The sequence below is a fragment of the Centrocercus urophasianus genome, unplaced genomic scaffold, assembly GCF_019232065.1.
Source record: "Centrocercus urophasianus isolate 14NV4802_14NV808 unplaced genomic scaffold, USGS_Curo_1.0 seq_17, whole genome shotgun sequence".
NCBI lineage: Eukaryota > Metazoa > Chordata > Aves > Galliformes > Phasianidae > Centrocercus > Centrocercus urophasianus.
This window is the reverse complement of record NW_024884722.1, coordinates 24893886-24911480: the sequence shown is the minus strand read 5'-3', so window position 1 is coordinate 24911480 and position 17595 is coordinate 24893886. Positions and strand designations below refer to the sequence as shown.

General features: G+C 38.8%; 1 protein-coding gene across 3 annotated transcripts; it reads right to left on the bottom strand.

The window, feature by feature from the left end:
- Positions 1–4076: 4076 nt before the first annotated feature.
- On the bottom strand, positions 4077–17369 carry DNAJC12 (DnaJ heat shock protein family (Hsp40) member C12). Of its 3 annotated transcripts, none has more exons than XM_042818929.1 (6): positions 17301–17369; positions 12880–12985; positions 10206–10284; positions 8243–8382; positions 7070–7268; positions 4077–5187 (listed from the first exon to the last, which is right to left on the bottom strand). In XM_042818929.1, the coding sequence occupies exons 2-6, from the start codon at positions 12955–12957 to the stop codon at positions 5093–5095; spliced, it is 591 nt and encodes a 196-aa protein (XP_042674863.1). In that variant the 5' UTR covers positions 12958–12985; positions 17301–17369; the 3' UTR covers positions 4077–5092. The 3 variants fall into 3 exon arrangements, with proteins under 3 accessions (XP_042674863.1, XP_042674864.1, XP_042674862.1); XM_042818930.1 differs by lacking the exon at positions 17301–17369 and adding an exon at positions 16814–16915; XM_042818928.1 differs by lacking the exon at positions 17301–17369 and adding an exon at positions 15068–15313.
- Positions 17370–17595: the final 226 nt, after the last annotated feature.

Sequence of the window (17595 nt, the reverse complement as noted above, 5' to 3'; positions counted from 1 at the left end):
TATGGCTTCAGTTGCAGTTACTTTTTGTAAGGGTATGGTTGTTTTCAGTAATTACAGAAGAAAGAAATTGAGGACTGTCAAACAGACTGCTAAGGCTATACGCATATCAGCAGCACTAGAATCTTGGGTTCAGGTCTCTCCTTTGTTTCCCTTTTCAAAACTCAACAATAAAAGAGTGAGAAAAAGCAGAACTGAATCCAGTGCTGGAATCCAGGCCTCAAAAGCTACACATGAGCATAGCAACATGCTGTTCTGTGTGTCTACAACTCTGCACAATTTTCTGCCTCAAACCTGGCTCAGGGTACATCTAGCAGAGGAATGCTTACGATATCCAAGCTCCTTTTTGTCATGAGCTATCCATCCTGAAGCAAGGAATTTTGTCCTTTGGAAGTAATAGGTCAAGCATAGTCACAGGAGCCCAGGAAAAGACTCAGATATGTCGGAAGTGAGTACAGGTAGCAGAGTACCAAACTCACCAAAGTGCAAGCAGCTGGAACAATCTATTTCTCCTCTGCACTTTACCACACATGATCCAGCTCCCCTTCCCCTGTGTATCATTCGCACATTGTTGTTAGATCAGAAAGGAGGAGAGCTGGAAGTCAGATACCAAGCAGAAATCTGGAGGCACCATAGAAATCAATAGAAAAGGACCAGCTCTGATAGTCCTTATAAGTCTAGTTTCTGTAGGGACTGAAATCTGAGTCAAACTACATCTCCTTAGAAGTACTGCAGCCTTTTGGTGCAAAGTCCTTAGATATGTTCAGAGAAGCAGCTTTGACAAAGCAGCATGCAAATCTTTTTATCAAACATGCTGAAAACTACACTGCACGTCAAGAATAAAAATCATCTGAACACTGACAGCAAATCCCCTATTTTAGAAGTAATCCTTCTCATTTGCTGCCACACCAAAAGAAGGGAGCAAGAGCAAAACATTGAGAAGAAAAAAAGTAGTTTTCTGCAACTTCCACCACCTGTGACAGGTTGTGATATACTCCAGTGACCTGAGACTCATAAAGCTTCTCAGTCTCCATGCTGTGCAGCATTGTAATTATTCAGACACAATCCTTTCAAAGCTGGGACAAGCAGAAAAGATCATAAAAGTCTTATTTTCATTAACATGAAAGGAAGAAACAAGTATAGCAAAGGTAAAAGAGCAAACATACACAATGCACACGTCAAAGTAGAGGCTTGGTGACTCATAGCTGCAGGACAAGCACATACACTGAGCTGCAGTAAAAAAACCAGCATAAACTAACCGATAAGCATCATCTCATCTGACAGGGACAGAAGCTGATGGCTTACAAGTTGCTTTATCTTTTGCTGTGTAATTTCACCAGTTTTATAACAGCTTTGCTGCTTACCTTCCCAACAGTGGCTTCTTATTTCAGGATATTAAAGTGTATGATAGCAATGTTTGTGGTCAGGAAATTAAAGGTAGACAATATCTGTTTTAATCATCAGGATACTTCTATTACATAGCTTATGAACTGTATTTTTTTCTTCTTTTTTTTTTCCTGCCTTTCTGAAGAATAAAACAGCCATTCAGGAAATGACCTTACCTATCATCCAGCTGTACTCAACTTGAGCTTTTTAAGTCCTATATTATTTGTATTCATCAACTTTTTAATTCTCACATTGCCACTTAGGAAACATTAGCAAAATACTTAGCAAAACAAGAAGTTTGAGAAGGACTAGAATACTCTGTCTTACACAGTCAGAAATTGCACAAATCCAGGAGATAGAGGAATTTGAAATATATTAATTTTTGTAGTACAAGACACACCAAGTCAGATTCCCCAGACATCCAGCAGTTTCAGGGCTCTTTTTTACCTATGCAAACAATTCATAAGAAGAGCTAAACAGGAAAGTAGAACCTCGTCCTCCAGTCCTTGCATGTGGCCACCCCCTCCCCAGTTTGTGGCTTACAGCTCCTAATCATCACACACCACCTGCGGCTGTTGCTGGCATTTCACAGCTGTCACCATTTGGCAAATGAAGCTAAATTCTTCCTAAAAAAGCCTAAAAAAAGCCACTGACACCTGGCTGTTACAATTACACCTCTTCAAAGCTCAAAGTGACACAGCATACATCCCCTCCATCAGTTTATGTCTAAGCATGAGTCTTAGCCAAGTAGGTTATGTGCCTACCAGTGCAAAGGCCAAGGCATTACATTATCACAAGCAACATTACATAGGCCAGTGCATCTTCCCATGCTACTAGCAACCAGGCTTCAAAACCCAACTAGATATATAATTGAAAAAAAAGAAACACCTTCTGTTTGAGAAGGGGTATGGGTAAGGTCCCAGTCCATCAAGCACTGAGTAATTTGTCAGGTGCCCACTGTTTTCCTTTTTATAATGAGGGAGAATGAGGGTGCCCAGTCATCCCAATTAACTGTTCTTGCTGGCCAGCAGGTGACGTCCCACCACTACTGCTCCAGAACAGAAACAAGCTGCACAGATTCCTCCTGTTTTCCAGTACTACTGGGCTTGCTAGGCATAACACCAAGACACAATGGAAAGCGCAGCAATAACAGCAGGGCAGCAAGGTCCTGGGCTGCAGCAAAGTCCTGGGCTGCAGCAAGGTCCGGGGCTGCAGCAAGGTCCGGGGCTGCAGCAAGTGAGGATACACTCAAATGCAACAGCTGTAGTCACAGAAATAAAAAAAAGAAGCTGCTTACCCTTGGAAAGCCCCAGGTACGCAGGGATCTCCATCAAGATATCTTCACCTCCATCGCCAACCCTTAAATGAAGGTTGGGAAGGGGTAGATCCTGGCTCCAGCCCTTCCAGTCACTCAGCTGCACTGCATGCACCTGAGCTCCCCTGGGTTGGCCCTGCCTTCCCACAAGGTGCTCAATCATAGTTCAAGTTGTGACTTAGCATTTCTGCTACAATAGGAGCAGGTTAATTCAGTTCTATTTGAAACACAAAAGAATTGGAACTTTTCAAATATACAAGTAAGCGTAAGAAATGTCTGTATCGGCATACTGGAGTATCAGTTAATAATCTGACTTCTTCATTAGGGTAAAATATAAGATTATTGGTCTCTAGCAGGTATGTTGCAAAATGCAGGGCTCAGAGTCTTCCTGATATCTGCAACTATTCATTTATAACAAATATCCAAGGGTGTTTTGGCAAAACAGACCACTTTGAATGACATAAGGAACAGTTTTATTGTTCAAAGACCTTGTATATGCTCTCAAGTCAATTAGGTGCCAAATCATCCACTGAAGCACCCTCTGCAAGTGAAATGGGGAGGAAAGGCTGATCCCAAGTAGGCCAGTTAGTTGTATTTCCATCTTTTCAGAAAGGAGAGAAAAATAAATTACTTTGTATTCTTTACATGGACAAGTTATTCTGTTCCTCTCCTTTCACCTTATTTATTGTCCTTCCATGATAAAATGGATTAAAAGTCTTTCTTGAGCAGATACCTTTCCATAGAGAGAAAAGTAAATATGTAATAATATTTAGCAGATATTACAAAGAATTATCACCACCATCTGTTTTCAGCTGCAAAACACACAAGGGAAAAAAAACACAATAATTTCATATAAGCAGGATGATGCATTGTAAAAATAGCTGTCACTACTGATGTCAAAGTAGGATCAATGTAGCTGTAACAATAGAACACCATTACTTTGAGCTTTTATAAACAAGTTGGTGCAAGCACTACTGGAGTTACCACTGGTGTCAGCTCCTGTAAAGAAAACTGACATAAGAACAACAATACAAATGTATGGTACATACACATTATCTGTGTTGCAGTGTCAGGTATTGACATTACAGCTTGTTGCGAATAAACACCAAACAGGAGCATGACAGGACAGTCAGCACATCATATTACTGGCACAACAAGGCCAAATGTGTTTCTTGAGGAAGAACAGATGTCATACAGTTGTCTCCATGTTGAGAAAAGGCCACAATTCTTAGATCAGAATTTCCACAGAGATTACCAGTATTCATAACTGGACTCCTTTAAGTGTTTCCCTGCTGATGGGACAAGTAATAAGAAATTCAAGAGAGATCTGTGAGGAGCAGAGTATTTCATTTCAAAAAAAAAAAAAAAAAGAGAATCCTTTCTGTATGCATGTAGTTTTATTTGTTGCTGTCAGAATCACTTGCCCACACAAAAAACACAATGTCAATTAGCTGATGTATCAGTCAGGATTACAAAAAAAGGAAGCAAATGCAAAATACACACACAGAATTTGAGAAGTCACTCAACATTTCAAAAACTTATCACGTAAGATTTTAAACATATTAATGCAGGCTGGCCTGATACTTCATACTTAGGGTCATATCAGGATTTTGTATGTGGTTTGTGAGGCCACCAAAGGGAAGAAAGTAACTATTACACTAGGACAAGGCTGGCATACATACTAGAGGTATCAGATTTCCACCACCAAATCTTAACAAGAAGAGTTTCTGTCCAATAAAGCAAGGTTTTGGAATTGCCTTCTAAAACAAGCATTTGGTGCAAAAAGCTTACCTATTATGATAGAATGAAAGTGATTTTTGAGAGTACTTGATCCACTACAGTCACCTGCTGGATAATAACAAGGTTCTTACTTTATTTATATTGCAAAATTACAACTGTCTAACAAGTTAGGCTTGTAAAAGTATTGTGAATGCATGCATTACAAATCACTGCAGTGAGTACAACGCAAGAGAGAACCAAAGTACATAGTTTAGAACCAAGCAGTTTTAAGTTCATTGTCATACAGCTTTTGGTAGATTGTCATTTAATATAGGAATATCTTGGAATCTAGCATTGACTTTTGGTTCTGCTGAGAATACAATTACTATTACTACACAGTATTTAAAAACACAAGAAACAATATACAAAAAATTAGATAGCTACACCAAATCACTCTACATTAATACTGAAAAGGGCTCTGCTTACTGAACCTTATTAAAACAGAACTCTGCCTGTAATACTCATAGAATGTGTGTTAACAGATACAGACATTACATTTATTCAGACAACATTCAAAGCACAATGAATGAATACAAAATACAAATAACTTCAAACTGCTGCAAAAAATACTGAATTGTTGAATAGATGACCTCACACTCCTGTGTATTTTGCATTTTAGATTTCATAGTTTCTGAATTTCCTCAGAAGATCTGATGGGGCATCCCCTGACCAGCGGAAACGTAAGTGCCAGTAGTTTGCCTCTGAAAATCCTGGGGGGGGAACAAAGAGAGAGAAAGGCAAATAAATTATTACAAACCTATAATACTAAGTTGTTTGAAATAAGTTAATCTTCCCCCCAAAAGCAAGTCAAAAATTAATCACTTTCAAGTGCTCTTTACTAGCAGGGACCAATCTCTGCATTCTTGGCACCATTTGAACAAGAACCAAAGCAAACACCAAATTTCAATATATATATATATGTATCAGCTGGAAAGAGTCCAAGGGAGAACAGTAAGAATTATGAGAACTCTAAAAAGCAGAACTTAGAATGAAAGAGTGAACAAAAAAATCACTTGCTTAATCTGAAAAAGGAGACAGAAAAGGTGACAGGATTAGTCTCCAAGCATGTGATAGGCAGCAGCTTGAAGGGAATGTGTACTGACTCTTTCTACACACAGGGGAGTTGAGGATTTTTTCAGCCCTTACCTACATATTTTATTTCAGGCCCAGAACTTCATTTTTATGCTCTATTAGTTCTGAACACTAAAATGTGATCTTCCTACATCAGGAAGCTGAAACCTGTTACTAGACTTACTGTTAAATTATTTCATTCAGGTTGAAATGTACATGTTGAGCTGTGGTCTGTAACTCCTCTGCACTAGCAGACAGAAATCAAATCTAACTCCATTTAAAATGAGCATCCAATATTAAAAATTTTCCTGGGTGGATCCAAAGAAAGTTATCAGCATGCTAACATCAGGTATGAACACAGTTGTACATATGGGCTCTGAAAAATAAATACATTCTGATGACCACATTTATCAACACTTGCATGTGCCTACTGGATGCACTAAGTAGGCATTTCATGGGTTTGATTTTTTCACCTTCAAATCTATGAAGAACAAAAAAACATAAGAACAAAAACACAAAAATTGTAAGAAAGAAGATGCCTTCAAAGAAAGCTTACTATCACAAGGAACAAGGTGACATTTTGCTTACTTTGAAATGTAATTACTTTACAAAAGCCTACAAAGCTGATTTAATTACCTAAATTAACAAGCAGTATAATGTTATAAGTTATTTTTTAGTTACATTTCACCAACATCTGTTTGTAGAACTTTATTTTCTGCATTCTATAAACACTTAAGCTAACTTTCGTTTCCTCCCAGTTTATTTTAATTCCCTGTTCAGTCAAACTGAGAAGAAACGACAGAAATGTTTAATAATATTTCTCTAATAATATATATATATAGCATTATGAAATTGCTAAAGTATGAAACAGAACAGAGGGCAGCCTTTGTGGTAAGTTAAATTTGGTTCAGATCTACTAACCTAAAAATAGATAGGAAATACTAACTGGCCAGATGATAGTTTTTGAAATGCATCACTTATTCTGGTGTGTGCACTATTTAAAAAAAGAATACAAAAGAAACCTTCAAGCCTAAATTTTTAATCCGCATTAGCTCATTAGATACAAACTATGCATAAGTATTGAATGCTGGGTTTAAAGGAAAAAAAAAAAAAAAGAAAAGCAATCTAAATGTTTTATGTAATATGATTTAAAGTTTTGCTGTTTGTTTCTTGTTTGGTTGGTTTGTTGTTTTTTTTTTTAATCATTGAAAATAATTTATTATTTTTACTCACTTCAATCTAGAAGGAAATGTGAGTTTTTCATTTTGATTTAAAAATGACTAACATTGGTTTCGCTATCTAGCAGGCAAAGAAACTGGGGGCAGGGAGGGAGAAAGGCCTGAAAGCTTCAAAAACAAGAAAAAAAAAACAAATCCTAAAAGCTGTAACAAAATCCCAATCCAAATCCACATTAAAAAAAGCTACCAGATGTGTTATTCTGGAGAATTCTTCATGACTAGAAGCCTCAGTTTCAGGACAGTGCTGCCTTTGCAGTCTGCTGTAACTGCTGGTTTTACTTACTTGGGGAGTCTGGATTCTTTGAAGACTGTGGTTTTACATCAGGAATTGCAACATCTTGCTCTCTGTTCCCATCAGACAATCCATCTTCATTGTTTTCAGTTTTCTGGGTCCAAATCTCATTAGTTAAGTTGTTGCTATTGTTCAAGTCAGGAGCTTCCAGCATTTGATCCTTCTTATTTTGGACAGCCCAGTGCATTGACTACAGAAATGCAGAGAAAAAAAATAATGTACCGATTTTTATGCTTTTAAAAAAATTTGATTTTTTTCTTCCCTACATTGTAATAACTAGTCAAATACAGTACATACTAGAGAAGCTTGCAGGTGAACAGGAGAAGGAAACATGGACGCACTACAAACAACATTTGAAAGGATAGCTTGTGCCAGGCAAAGACAAAGAACAAAACCTAGATGTATGCCACATGACTTGAGATGCTTAACAGGGCTTGAGTGACTTCTATTTCCATTTTCAAAGCTGCCTTTGACTGCAGTGCCCCTTTTGAAAGCAAGACAATTTTGAAAGCTTTTACTATTGAAGTCTGCATTATGACTCCTGTTTGGAACTGAGCTATGTTTGGTGAGATATTTCCATCAAATATTTAAACTCAGGCATGATGGCTCAGCTAAGGAGGTTCTCAAACATCAACAGTAAGTAGAATTGAGGCAGGCAGGATTGAAAAGGGAAACATTCATTCACCTGTCTATATTTAGTGCTAGTGGTGCAATGGTGATGAGGAGATAGTTGGACTAGACAATCTTATAGGTCGTTTCCAACCTTGCAATTCTATGATTCTATGATACATATGACCATGTGGATTTGTAACAACCATGCAGAAAGTAATCAAACATCGTGGAATTAGAACCTAGTAGAAACACACCAACAAAATCAGCAGGGAAATCAATCCTCAGAACATCTATTTCTAAGCTGTAAGGTGTAAATAATAGACAGGAAAGTGGCAATCTGAAGAATTTACTGTAAAACTAACAGTCTAAAACCAGACTATGAATGGTCTTCTATAGCTCTCCAACGTTGTCTGAGTTTCCTCAGAAATCATTCTGCACCATCCTAAAAACCCACCACTGGAGAGCTGTGGCAGCTCACCCTCCCCCACTGGAGGATTTCTCCTGGGTCAACCCAACCTCCTCTATGTGTGCTCAGACATAGACAACACCAACCGTTTTCACAGAGCTGCTCAAAGCCTCCCACTGCTGGAAAGGAATGGTGATTTTGCTTCTCCTCCAGTAATCATAGCGTGCTCGACTCTCTTCATTAATAAGAACCTCCTTAGCTTGCTGCAGCTTCTGGAAATTCTCCACTAGAAAACAACCCAAAAAGATGCTAAAGCCAATACTTGTTTTCAGTGAAATCAATTCAGGTCTACCAGCAGCACAAGGTTAATTGACAAGCAAAACCAACAAGCACATAGAGGAATCTAAATATAGTGGAAAATAATTAAATTGTGCATTTAATTAGTTAGCTTTTCCACATATGCCAAAACGTTATCTCAGATACCTGACTGCACAAATGAGAGCTCTCACTTTCCCCTACAGGATAATTTTTCATTAAGTGATTACTAAGGATGCAGTTACATATTTGTATTTGTAGAAAAGTTATAAAGATTTAGATTTATCTAAGAACCACCTGTGTTACAGTGATCTATTACTATTTGTTACTATTCTATTATTATTCATATATTCGAGTTTACAAATTAGATTTCTTTTGAAACATAAAGCCCAATCAAAATTGGTAAGCTTAAATCAAACAACAGACGACATGTTGAGAAGGCAGTTCTGCAGTTTCCTTTTCTAGTGCCACAAGTTTTCAATAAAGTTATTTTAATTACTCTTTACTGAGCTTAGTTAAGCTGATGAAATATCAAACCATAAACTTTCATCAGCAGTGTGAAAAAGCATTTAACAGAAACACAGAATGTTTGGGTCAATGCAGCACAAAATACTTCTTGATAAAACCTTTTAACATTTGGCAGTTGGCCTCCCCTGAGTTACTAAGCTTCACTGACTTTAGAGGGAGCTGTGGGCCTATGACTATGGAAGTTTCTTTTTACTGCATGAGCCAGAATTTGGTGCAAAGTCTCTTACATTGATTCCACTGGCGCTTGTGTTAGTCAGTAAATCAAATACTAGTGATGAGGTTATAGTTAACAGGTGGCAGATTGTCTCTCAAACTCCAGATCTCAAGAGGTTCCTTCTCAGAGAATACCAAAGTGAGACATCCTACCTATTTTGCCTTTCAACCTCCCCTTGCCAACTCACTGAAACAGGATGACACATCAAGAGGGAAAGGCAGTCTGGCTGAGAGCTCTGCTGGAGGCAGCGGGTGGGAGCCTCCCGTAACAGCTGCTGCATTCACAGCTCTGCTGTCCCAGGGGAGTGTTTATAGTTAAACAATTAGGAAGGATCCAAATGAAAAGCATACTTAATTATTCCACAATTTTTAATTGGGACCATAATTATCATCAGAACAGTTGCAAGAATAGAAACAACTCAGACAAAGATGAGCACAGATTAGAGCTGTCTTTTTGGTTATAAATGGGTAAAATTGTCTCCAAATAACTCAGGTGCTGCTTCGACCTCACAGGTATAGCTTGGATATGATGAACTGTGTGCTTAATTGAGACATTAGCTGATGTTCTGCAAACAGATGGCTACTCACGTGGTGTTAGCTTCTCTTTATTTCCAATAATTAAATTACACTAAAAGAAACTGAAGTATGTTTAATATGATCCTGATTATCTTGTTCCTGGACGCAAATTAACTAGTTGACGTAAGTGTGACATTTGAATGCCACTGGGCTTGGAAGCAGTCCAACTTCATAGGTCTAGGAAGGCTACATGCCATAAACAATTTCTGGATTCCTACCATGGGAATAAATTATTAAAGAAAGAAATCCTAGAAATAAAAAAAAAAACTAATGACTTACTTTTACCGCCTATGAGTGTGCAAACGTTGGAACAGAATATTAAAGCCTGCTATTTAAAGACAATATGCTCAATACACATGACAATTAAAACATATTGGGCAAAATAATATTTAGTAAAATTTTAAGGTTGAATTTAATATCTTAGTCATTTTAGTTCTCTTAGATAAAGATTATTTTTAAACAGAGAAAAATACATACCTGCTTTGGGGTTTCCTGGGTGTTTGTCAGGATGACATTCAAGGGCCCTAATCTTAAATTCTGCAAGAATTTGCTCAACCTAAACAGGATATCAGATTTGAAGTGAGTAAACACACAGAAAATATGTTCAAATTTGCTCTTTGAAATGAGTTGGAGAACAACAAAGAATGTTGAAAGATTCTTTTCCTGCTCATTTTACAAACTTTTAATACAGGCAAAATAGGCAACAACCACCATCTGTCAGTGACACTAATTTCATTATCCACACACTCATCCTTGTTTTTGTTTCGGTGAAACTTGGTCATCCAATATAGTGAGTTAGCTTTAAGAAAAACATGTAAAGATCACATGTGCATATTAAACTTAGCCAGAACCACATGGGTTATCTAGCTCACATACCACAAAGCTAGACAAAGAACAGATCACAGTCTTCCTGTCAAGTTAATTTTCTGGGCGAAGGCTGGTGTGGAATAGAATACATTTGTAATCAACATATGAATATTGACACATATTACTTTAAATTAACTACAAGTTCCTACATTTTATAATGTCATAAGGTATCATAACCTCTGGAAAAGCAAAGAGAGATTAAGAGCTAACAAAACACAGGAAACCACAGTAGCTGGGGTTAGGCTTTGATTTTCAAATCTTCAGATTTTCATAGTATCTTGTTTCTTCCTATAATTCAGAAGCCAGCATTTCTTTATTCCATTCTATATTTCAAGCTTAGACAAGAATTCATCCTAAGATATCAGTTAGCTATTATTTTTTCTATGCTGGAGAAGTTGTTCACATAAATTCAGCATCCTTCAAACTCTGATGTCCATATAAAATTTAAATGAAATATTTTAAAACTAAGTTACAACATTTTTCTGTGAAACAAAACTACATGCCACTTAACTAGCTGGCCAAATTTTGTGGTAATACGCTGGGAAAAGTTTGTGTAATTTTTATACAAAAATACATTCAATTTACATTTAAAAAAAAAATCAGTGATATATTTTACCAAAAAAAAGTTATCTTATGCCTATAGAATAACACAGTTCATGGATGAAGAATGTGGAATAAATATCACCTCAGCCTCTCCAATACGAAGAAGCTATGAGCCCAATTCTGCAAGAAACCAAGAATGAACACTTTTTCTTTTTTCTTTTTTTTTAATATAGAGAAATGCTGTCGAAATACTTGATGCTATTTGTGTTTAAATTGATCCAGGGCAGATCAGCACAGGGCATAAAAATACTATGAGTGTCCAAGAGTAAATTCGCTTCTGTACAGGCCTAAAGAAGGGTGCATAGAAGCCTGTACTGCTACAAATACTTGATGCATATAGAAATCAGTGTGATTGCAAAATACCTGCCCTGCTTCAAATGCTAGCAGTCACGTACAGCGTGCTGAGAGAAGGAATCACTACTCAGTCAACCTGTTACCTCAGTTCGCGCTCCCACGTCCGAAACAATGCTGTAACACCTCCTGTTTGTCTCAATAAATGGTACTTGACAGATTATTTCTTTAGGACCCACTGGCAATTATTCCACCTTTTGAATTTCATTTTGAAGCAATCTGAAAAATCACTGTCACATGTGCATGAACTGTCCATTAATTAGTAAGCCCGTAAGGTATTAATGTGAGCTAGGAGACGAGAAATAGCATTTGCAAAACAAGCCTAGATACGGACTTTAACACTGCCCTCTGCTGGGATGTCACATTAGAAGTTCTCTCAGGGAAAGCTTTAAATTACCGTCTGCAACAGACCTAAGGTGCTTACTAATTGGCTTTCAGTGACATAAATTTTACCAGCATTTGACCACTACGACAAACAAAAGCATCTGATTAAATTTACTAAGCAAAATATAGCTTTTATTTACCCTGAATTTACCATTCATTACAGCAGAGTAATTAAAACTCCCTTTTCAAAATCTGAACCTAATTCCAGCAGCTAGATTAAAAAATAATAGCATACCACTAAGTCAAACCATCCAAAAACATTACATGGGCATATTTAGGAAGAAGAGCGTTTAAGTACAAATCATACAACTGCTTACATACATACAGTATGCATCTGCCAACAACAAAAAAAATTCTAAACCTAGTTGTAAGTCATTAAAATTATCATTAAAAATCATTAATATGACAAATGAAAAAGATGCACTTTTTGTTTTTCTTCCCAATAATGAATACAGTTTTCAAAAATAAAAAAGGGACAAGAAAGGAATATACTTGAGAAACTCAATAGCATCATCAGTCACTGACAACTCTGAACTTTCAGTTAGTTGCACACAGTTAGCTTCTTCATCTTTTAAAACTGCAAATGTATTCCAAAATGTTATTTGCATGTTGGCAAATCTATGCACTTGGCTCACAATTTAAAACCATACCACATGTTGAACTAAATTATTTAATAAGCCATAGTTTCACTTATATCTGTAATACAATATTGTATAAGACATTTTTAATGTGAGCTTCATTCTAAAATCTGAACATTGGCATATAGATCAGAAAAATTCCCTTTGCAAAGGGAATCCTGAAAAGAGAAAAGTGGCAAGAAAGAAGGTTTGCAGTACATTTCAAATAGTTCTACCTTTAGAGATTAATAATTTCAAATCCCCCCGATAGATAAACAAGGACATTCAAAATGTTATTAACCTGGAAGGGAGGTGGGAAAGGCTCTTACCGTAGATAGTTCATCACATCCGAGCAAGTTGTAGTAATCTTCCAACTCCTCCAGTCTGCAGTTCAAAATTGCATCCATCTGGGCTGGTCCAGCAGGCTTTTTCAAGCTGAGGCACAGCGGGTTTAAAATATAATATCAATACCCAGCTCACAAATAGGTTTAAATGTAGCCTGGGGAAACAGGCGTTTTCCACACAGGTCTGCAGCTCTCTCCAGCGCTTTTTAATACAGAGAGCTGACACACATGAATTGTCTTGAATTCTCTGCCTGCCATTGGTCCCTGCAGGATGCCAATCCGCTTGCACAAACCTGCCGATGGCAGTGCTCCCTGGGATTTGTAGTCACCCAAGTCATTTCTACATCAAACTCGGGGTCTCCTCCAAAATGAATTCTGGATTCTCAGTAAAATCCAGCTGTATTTGAGATATGGATTCTGCAGATAGCCAGTTAAAGTCAGTTTCACTGACTTTATGCTCTTATGCATCAGGGCCTATATATTCTAAAAGATATATTCTGCTTTATTTTTAAGTGATTGCTTCCAGAATAATGATGACTGGGCTGCACATTTCTGTGAATGAAGTCCCAACCTTGCCAAATCTTCTGGTTCTGTCAGTTCCTTCAACAGAAAAGGTAAATCCTTGTCTGTAAAGGATAACTAGCTATCCTTTTACAACTATTATTCAAAAACAAACAGTTCATTGCTTTTGTACAGTTGCATGTCTGTCAAAATCAAGCCTATGAAAAGACAGCATAAAAAGATAATAGACTGTCTACTAGGAAAAGCAACAGAAGCTCCCAGTTATTTCAAATTGCACCTTAGAGGCTTGCATCATGCGCACACCTGCTTTGTAAAACTCATTTGACTTTGAAATGAAATACATTTTAATTTGAACTATAATTAGTAATCAAGGTCTAAGTCCAACAAAGCCTACATTCATGTTTAACTGTATTCTCCAATGATCTACTGATTTTAAAAGGTGATACCTAGGGGTAACAGTAACCACATGATGGAATCTTTCCTCTGGAGCCTAAGAAGCTATATTTTTACTTTCCATGCTCAAGAGCTTTGTAATGCAAGATGTTTAAAGTCATAAAATACTGCTTATTCTTTAAACTAACACTAACATTGCCTTGAATATTTATATAATCTTAGATGCAGTAACCTAGGAGAGTCCACGCAAAATAGATACGTGGGGTATGATCGAAGCTATCACAGTGCTAAGCAGTGAAGGACCTAGTGGCCATTCAGAACCATTCATAAAACATGGAATACATAACCCCCACATTTATAATTGCTATGGTTTACTCTATGCTACTATTACACATAACATTAATCTTCTGAAATTATCTACGTAATCATCTGCTACTTCAGGGCTGTATTGTCTGGAAGTTCTTGGTTTACTGTATGTTCAGATAGCCTGTTAAGATTATAAAATACATAGAAAGCACACGAAAGAAAGAAGCAGCAGTACCAAGCAGCAATCCATGAGCCTCACTGAAACTATTTAAACTAATTAGAAAACATCGGCGTATTTCTCAGAGTATATAAAACAACTGAGTTTTTTCAACAAAGTGAAAGAATGAACAATTACAAAGTTCTCCCTCTTCTCCACTCCTGACTAACGAATCACAAAAGTATAATAAAGAAAGTGTTCTAGCAAGAGATCGTGTAAATATTTAAATAGATAGTACTTTGGGGGAGGACAAAAAACAAACAGTTGTTCCACATCCCCAGCAGCACTCCTGACATATTGTTCTTGGCCAAGTATTTATTGCGTGTTTGCATAAGGTGAAAGGGAAGGATCTTTTTAACCCCTTTTCCCTGCAGTTTCAGTGGGCTTTTTTGTGCCACAAAGCGAACTGCAGATCCAAGAGCAGGATTCAACTGACAAAATCCTGAGCCTTGAAAGCTTTTTGTTCACAGGGAGTTTTCCCATCTATACTCTGTTCAGACGGAATGAACAAGGACTCCAATTCAAACCACAGCAGTGGGCATACTTGTTTTCCCTCCTCCCAGGAATTTCCAGTGCTTGGGATACAAACAAAAGGTTTGAGCGTGGAAGCTGCAAAATACTAATAGAGCAGAGTAGCATAGTCAATTGCTGTCTTTACCAGAACTACTCATGGAGCATCATCAAAAAAGGAGAGGAACAGAAGCCATGGACACAAAAAAAAAATATAAAGATTACCTTCAGGAGGTAAGTGTTGTTTGAAAGGGTATCACAGCACAGGAGATGGCACAGTGTATGTGTATTCATGTGTTTTGGTTAGCCTAGCCCAGAATGTACAAACAGTACAGAAAGTGAAGAAATCTCATACTTGTCCTCTGTACCCAGCCACTAACAAAATGTTTGTGTTCATTCCCAACACGTAATCAACAGTGTTGCTTGCTTAGAGTCAGAAGCAAAATCAAATCCTGTCACAGCGTAACAGAAGGCTTGCCATCCACTTGTTGGTCCAAAATGGCTATTTAAATATAACAAGGGAAATCTGGAAATCTGTATTTATTCCCATATAATCTATCAAATCTTCTAGTACCAGTTCTCAAACAACTTGAGTTGTTTTGCTTCTGAAGGACAGAGCACACAGAATTCAAGGCACAACATAACTTATTTAAGTTCTGCATGTTCCACTTTTGGATGGTCACACATACTCAGAGATGCAGGATCAGAAGAAGACCCAAGCACTGCCAAACTGACTTCCCAATTTAGGGGCAACTACTGCAACATCATCATTGCATGCATAAATGCTCACAAGGTTAGAGCCAGCTTAGGATCCTCGATTCATTTCAACACTTTCACAGAAAGCTCTGTATCATCCATCTGTGTCAGTCATACGGTGTCTTCCTTAGAACACAGTCTTCACATAAATAAGCATCCAAACACCATTACTAAAGTAACACCTCTCTTTTTATGCCTCAAAAACTGATTCTTGTCTGAACTTCAACACTGAAAAAGAACGCTTTAGTACAAATTCACAGACAATGATAGAAATGTTCTAATTCACATCTTGTTACTTCTTGTTTTGATACATGTGAAGCATGAGAAATGTTACGTACAACTTAACCAGAAGTATAGATTTAATACAGCTGATGCTATCAAGGTCTGCAAGGCAGAAATTCTACTTGACTAATATTGGTCTTGCCATCAAACTTCAGGATTTGGTTGTATTGAAGTTACTAAGGCTATTATGTAAGTAGTTGGTGATACTAAGCAGTAATATTAAACAAAAAAATACTGAAATCTATATCCATGAAGTTTACATCAATATTGCTGTGCCAGTAGGTAATAAAACCAAAGCACGTGCAAAAAGAGACAGGCAACATTTTTCTTTTAAAAAACAGATTTTGTTATTGTTGTAAGCAAACTCTGACTCCTATCAGCTCAGAACAACTAAACAAATGAGAGGATGCTGTAAAGCCAATTCAGCCACCACTTTGCACAGCTGCCAGAGGTTGTTTTAATTCATCGCTGTAGAAGAGAAAATGTAACACAACTGTATTATGCGTTTCTGTGCCTATCTACACAGCAAGAAATACGAGCAAAAGAAACGTACACATTCTTGAATATCTTCCACACTGATACTTCCACTGGAACTCTGCAAAGCACAAGAAACTGAGCAGCACGTATGTCCTCCAGGGGGCTGCTCTCAGTTTCTTTCATTTCGGTTCTAAACAAAAACACTATGCAAAACCCTACCGATCGTGTTAGAACTGTGCCCAGTGCGACATTTTGCCCTCTGAAAGTCCACGCTTCAAATAGTCTACAAATACAAGAAAATAACGTGTCTATCCACTACTGCATCTTGCAAGATGCATTAACGATACACGCAAGTGCCAGTCACACCTACCCTCATAGTCAATACCCTCAGAATACCCAACAGAAAAGAAAGGCAAGACAAGAAAAAAACGAATTCACAGTAACATGAAGTTTAACCTCTAACAGCAGGGGCCCAGGCCAACAAACAGCCCCGGCTAACTTGTGTGTGCAGCACCAGCGCTGATGGGAACCCGCGGCTGTGGGTAACGGTACGGCCAGAACAGCGGGGGAGTTCCGTCCGGGCGGAACCTCGGGCGGGTGATGGCAGCTTAAGGAAACCCGAGTGTGTGGCTCGGGCAGAAACGGCTCACAGTTCAGCGTCTACCATTAACGCGGCAGAAGACTCCTCACCAACTCAGCCACGAGCTTTGTGCGTCCCGTCAGGGACGAGCAACGTGAAAACGCCTGAGCTCGGGAGGCCAACAAAGCGCATTTGCTACGCGCAGCCCGGGGCAGGGAGCAGCAACTGTTCGTCAGCGCTGCGTTTTACAGCCGCCTTAGAGAACGCTGCGGAGAAGCCCAGAGTTTTCCCACCCCTCCGCGGCACCGGCACCGCCATTAGCCAGCAACACCCCCGCCAGCGGAACGCGCTCCCGCGACGAACCGGGGCGGGCCTCCACCGCCGGAGAAGATGACGGCCGCCCGTCCCGGCTGAGCGGAACGAGGCACCGACTCCACCCCGGCCCCGCAGCGCTCCCCGTGGCCGCCCAGGCGGCGCGCGGCCACATGACCAGAAAGCCAGGCTGCACGAGGGCCGAGCCGGAGCCGGAGCCGGAGCCGGCGCCGGCCGCCACGTGACCAGTGCCGCGCTCCCCCTCCGCCTCCCCGCTCACGTGACCCCGTTTGTTGTTGTTGCGGCCTCCGCGGGGCGGGCGCCCGCGTGGGCGGTGGCGCGGTCA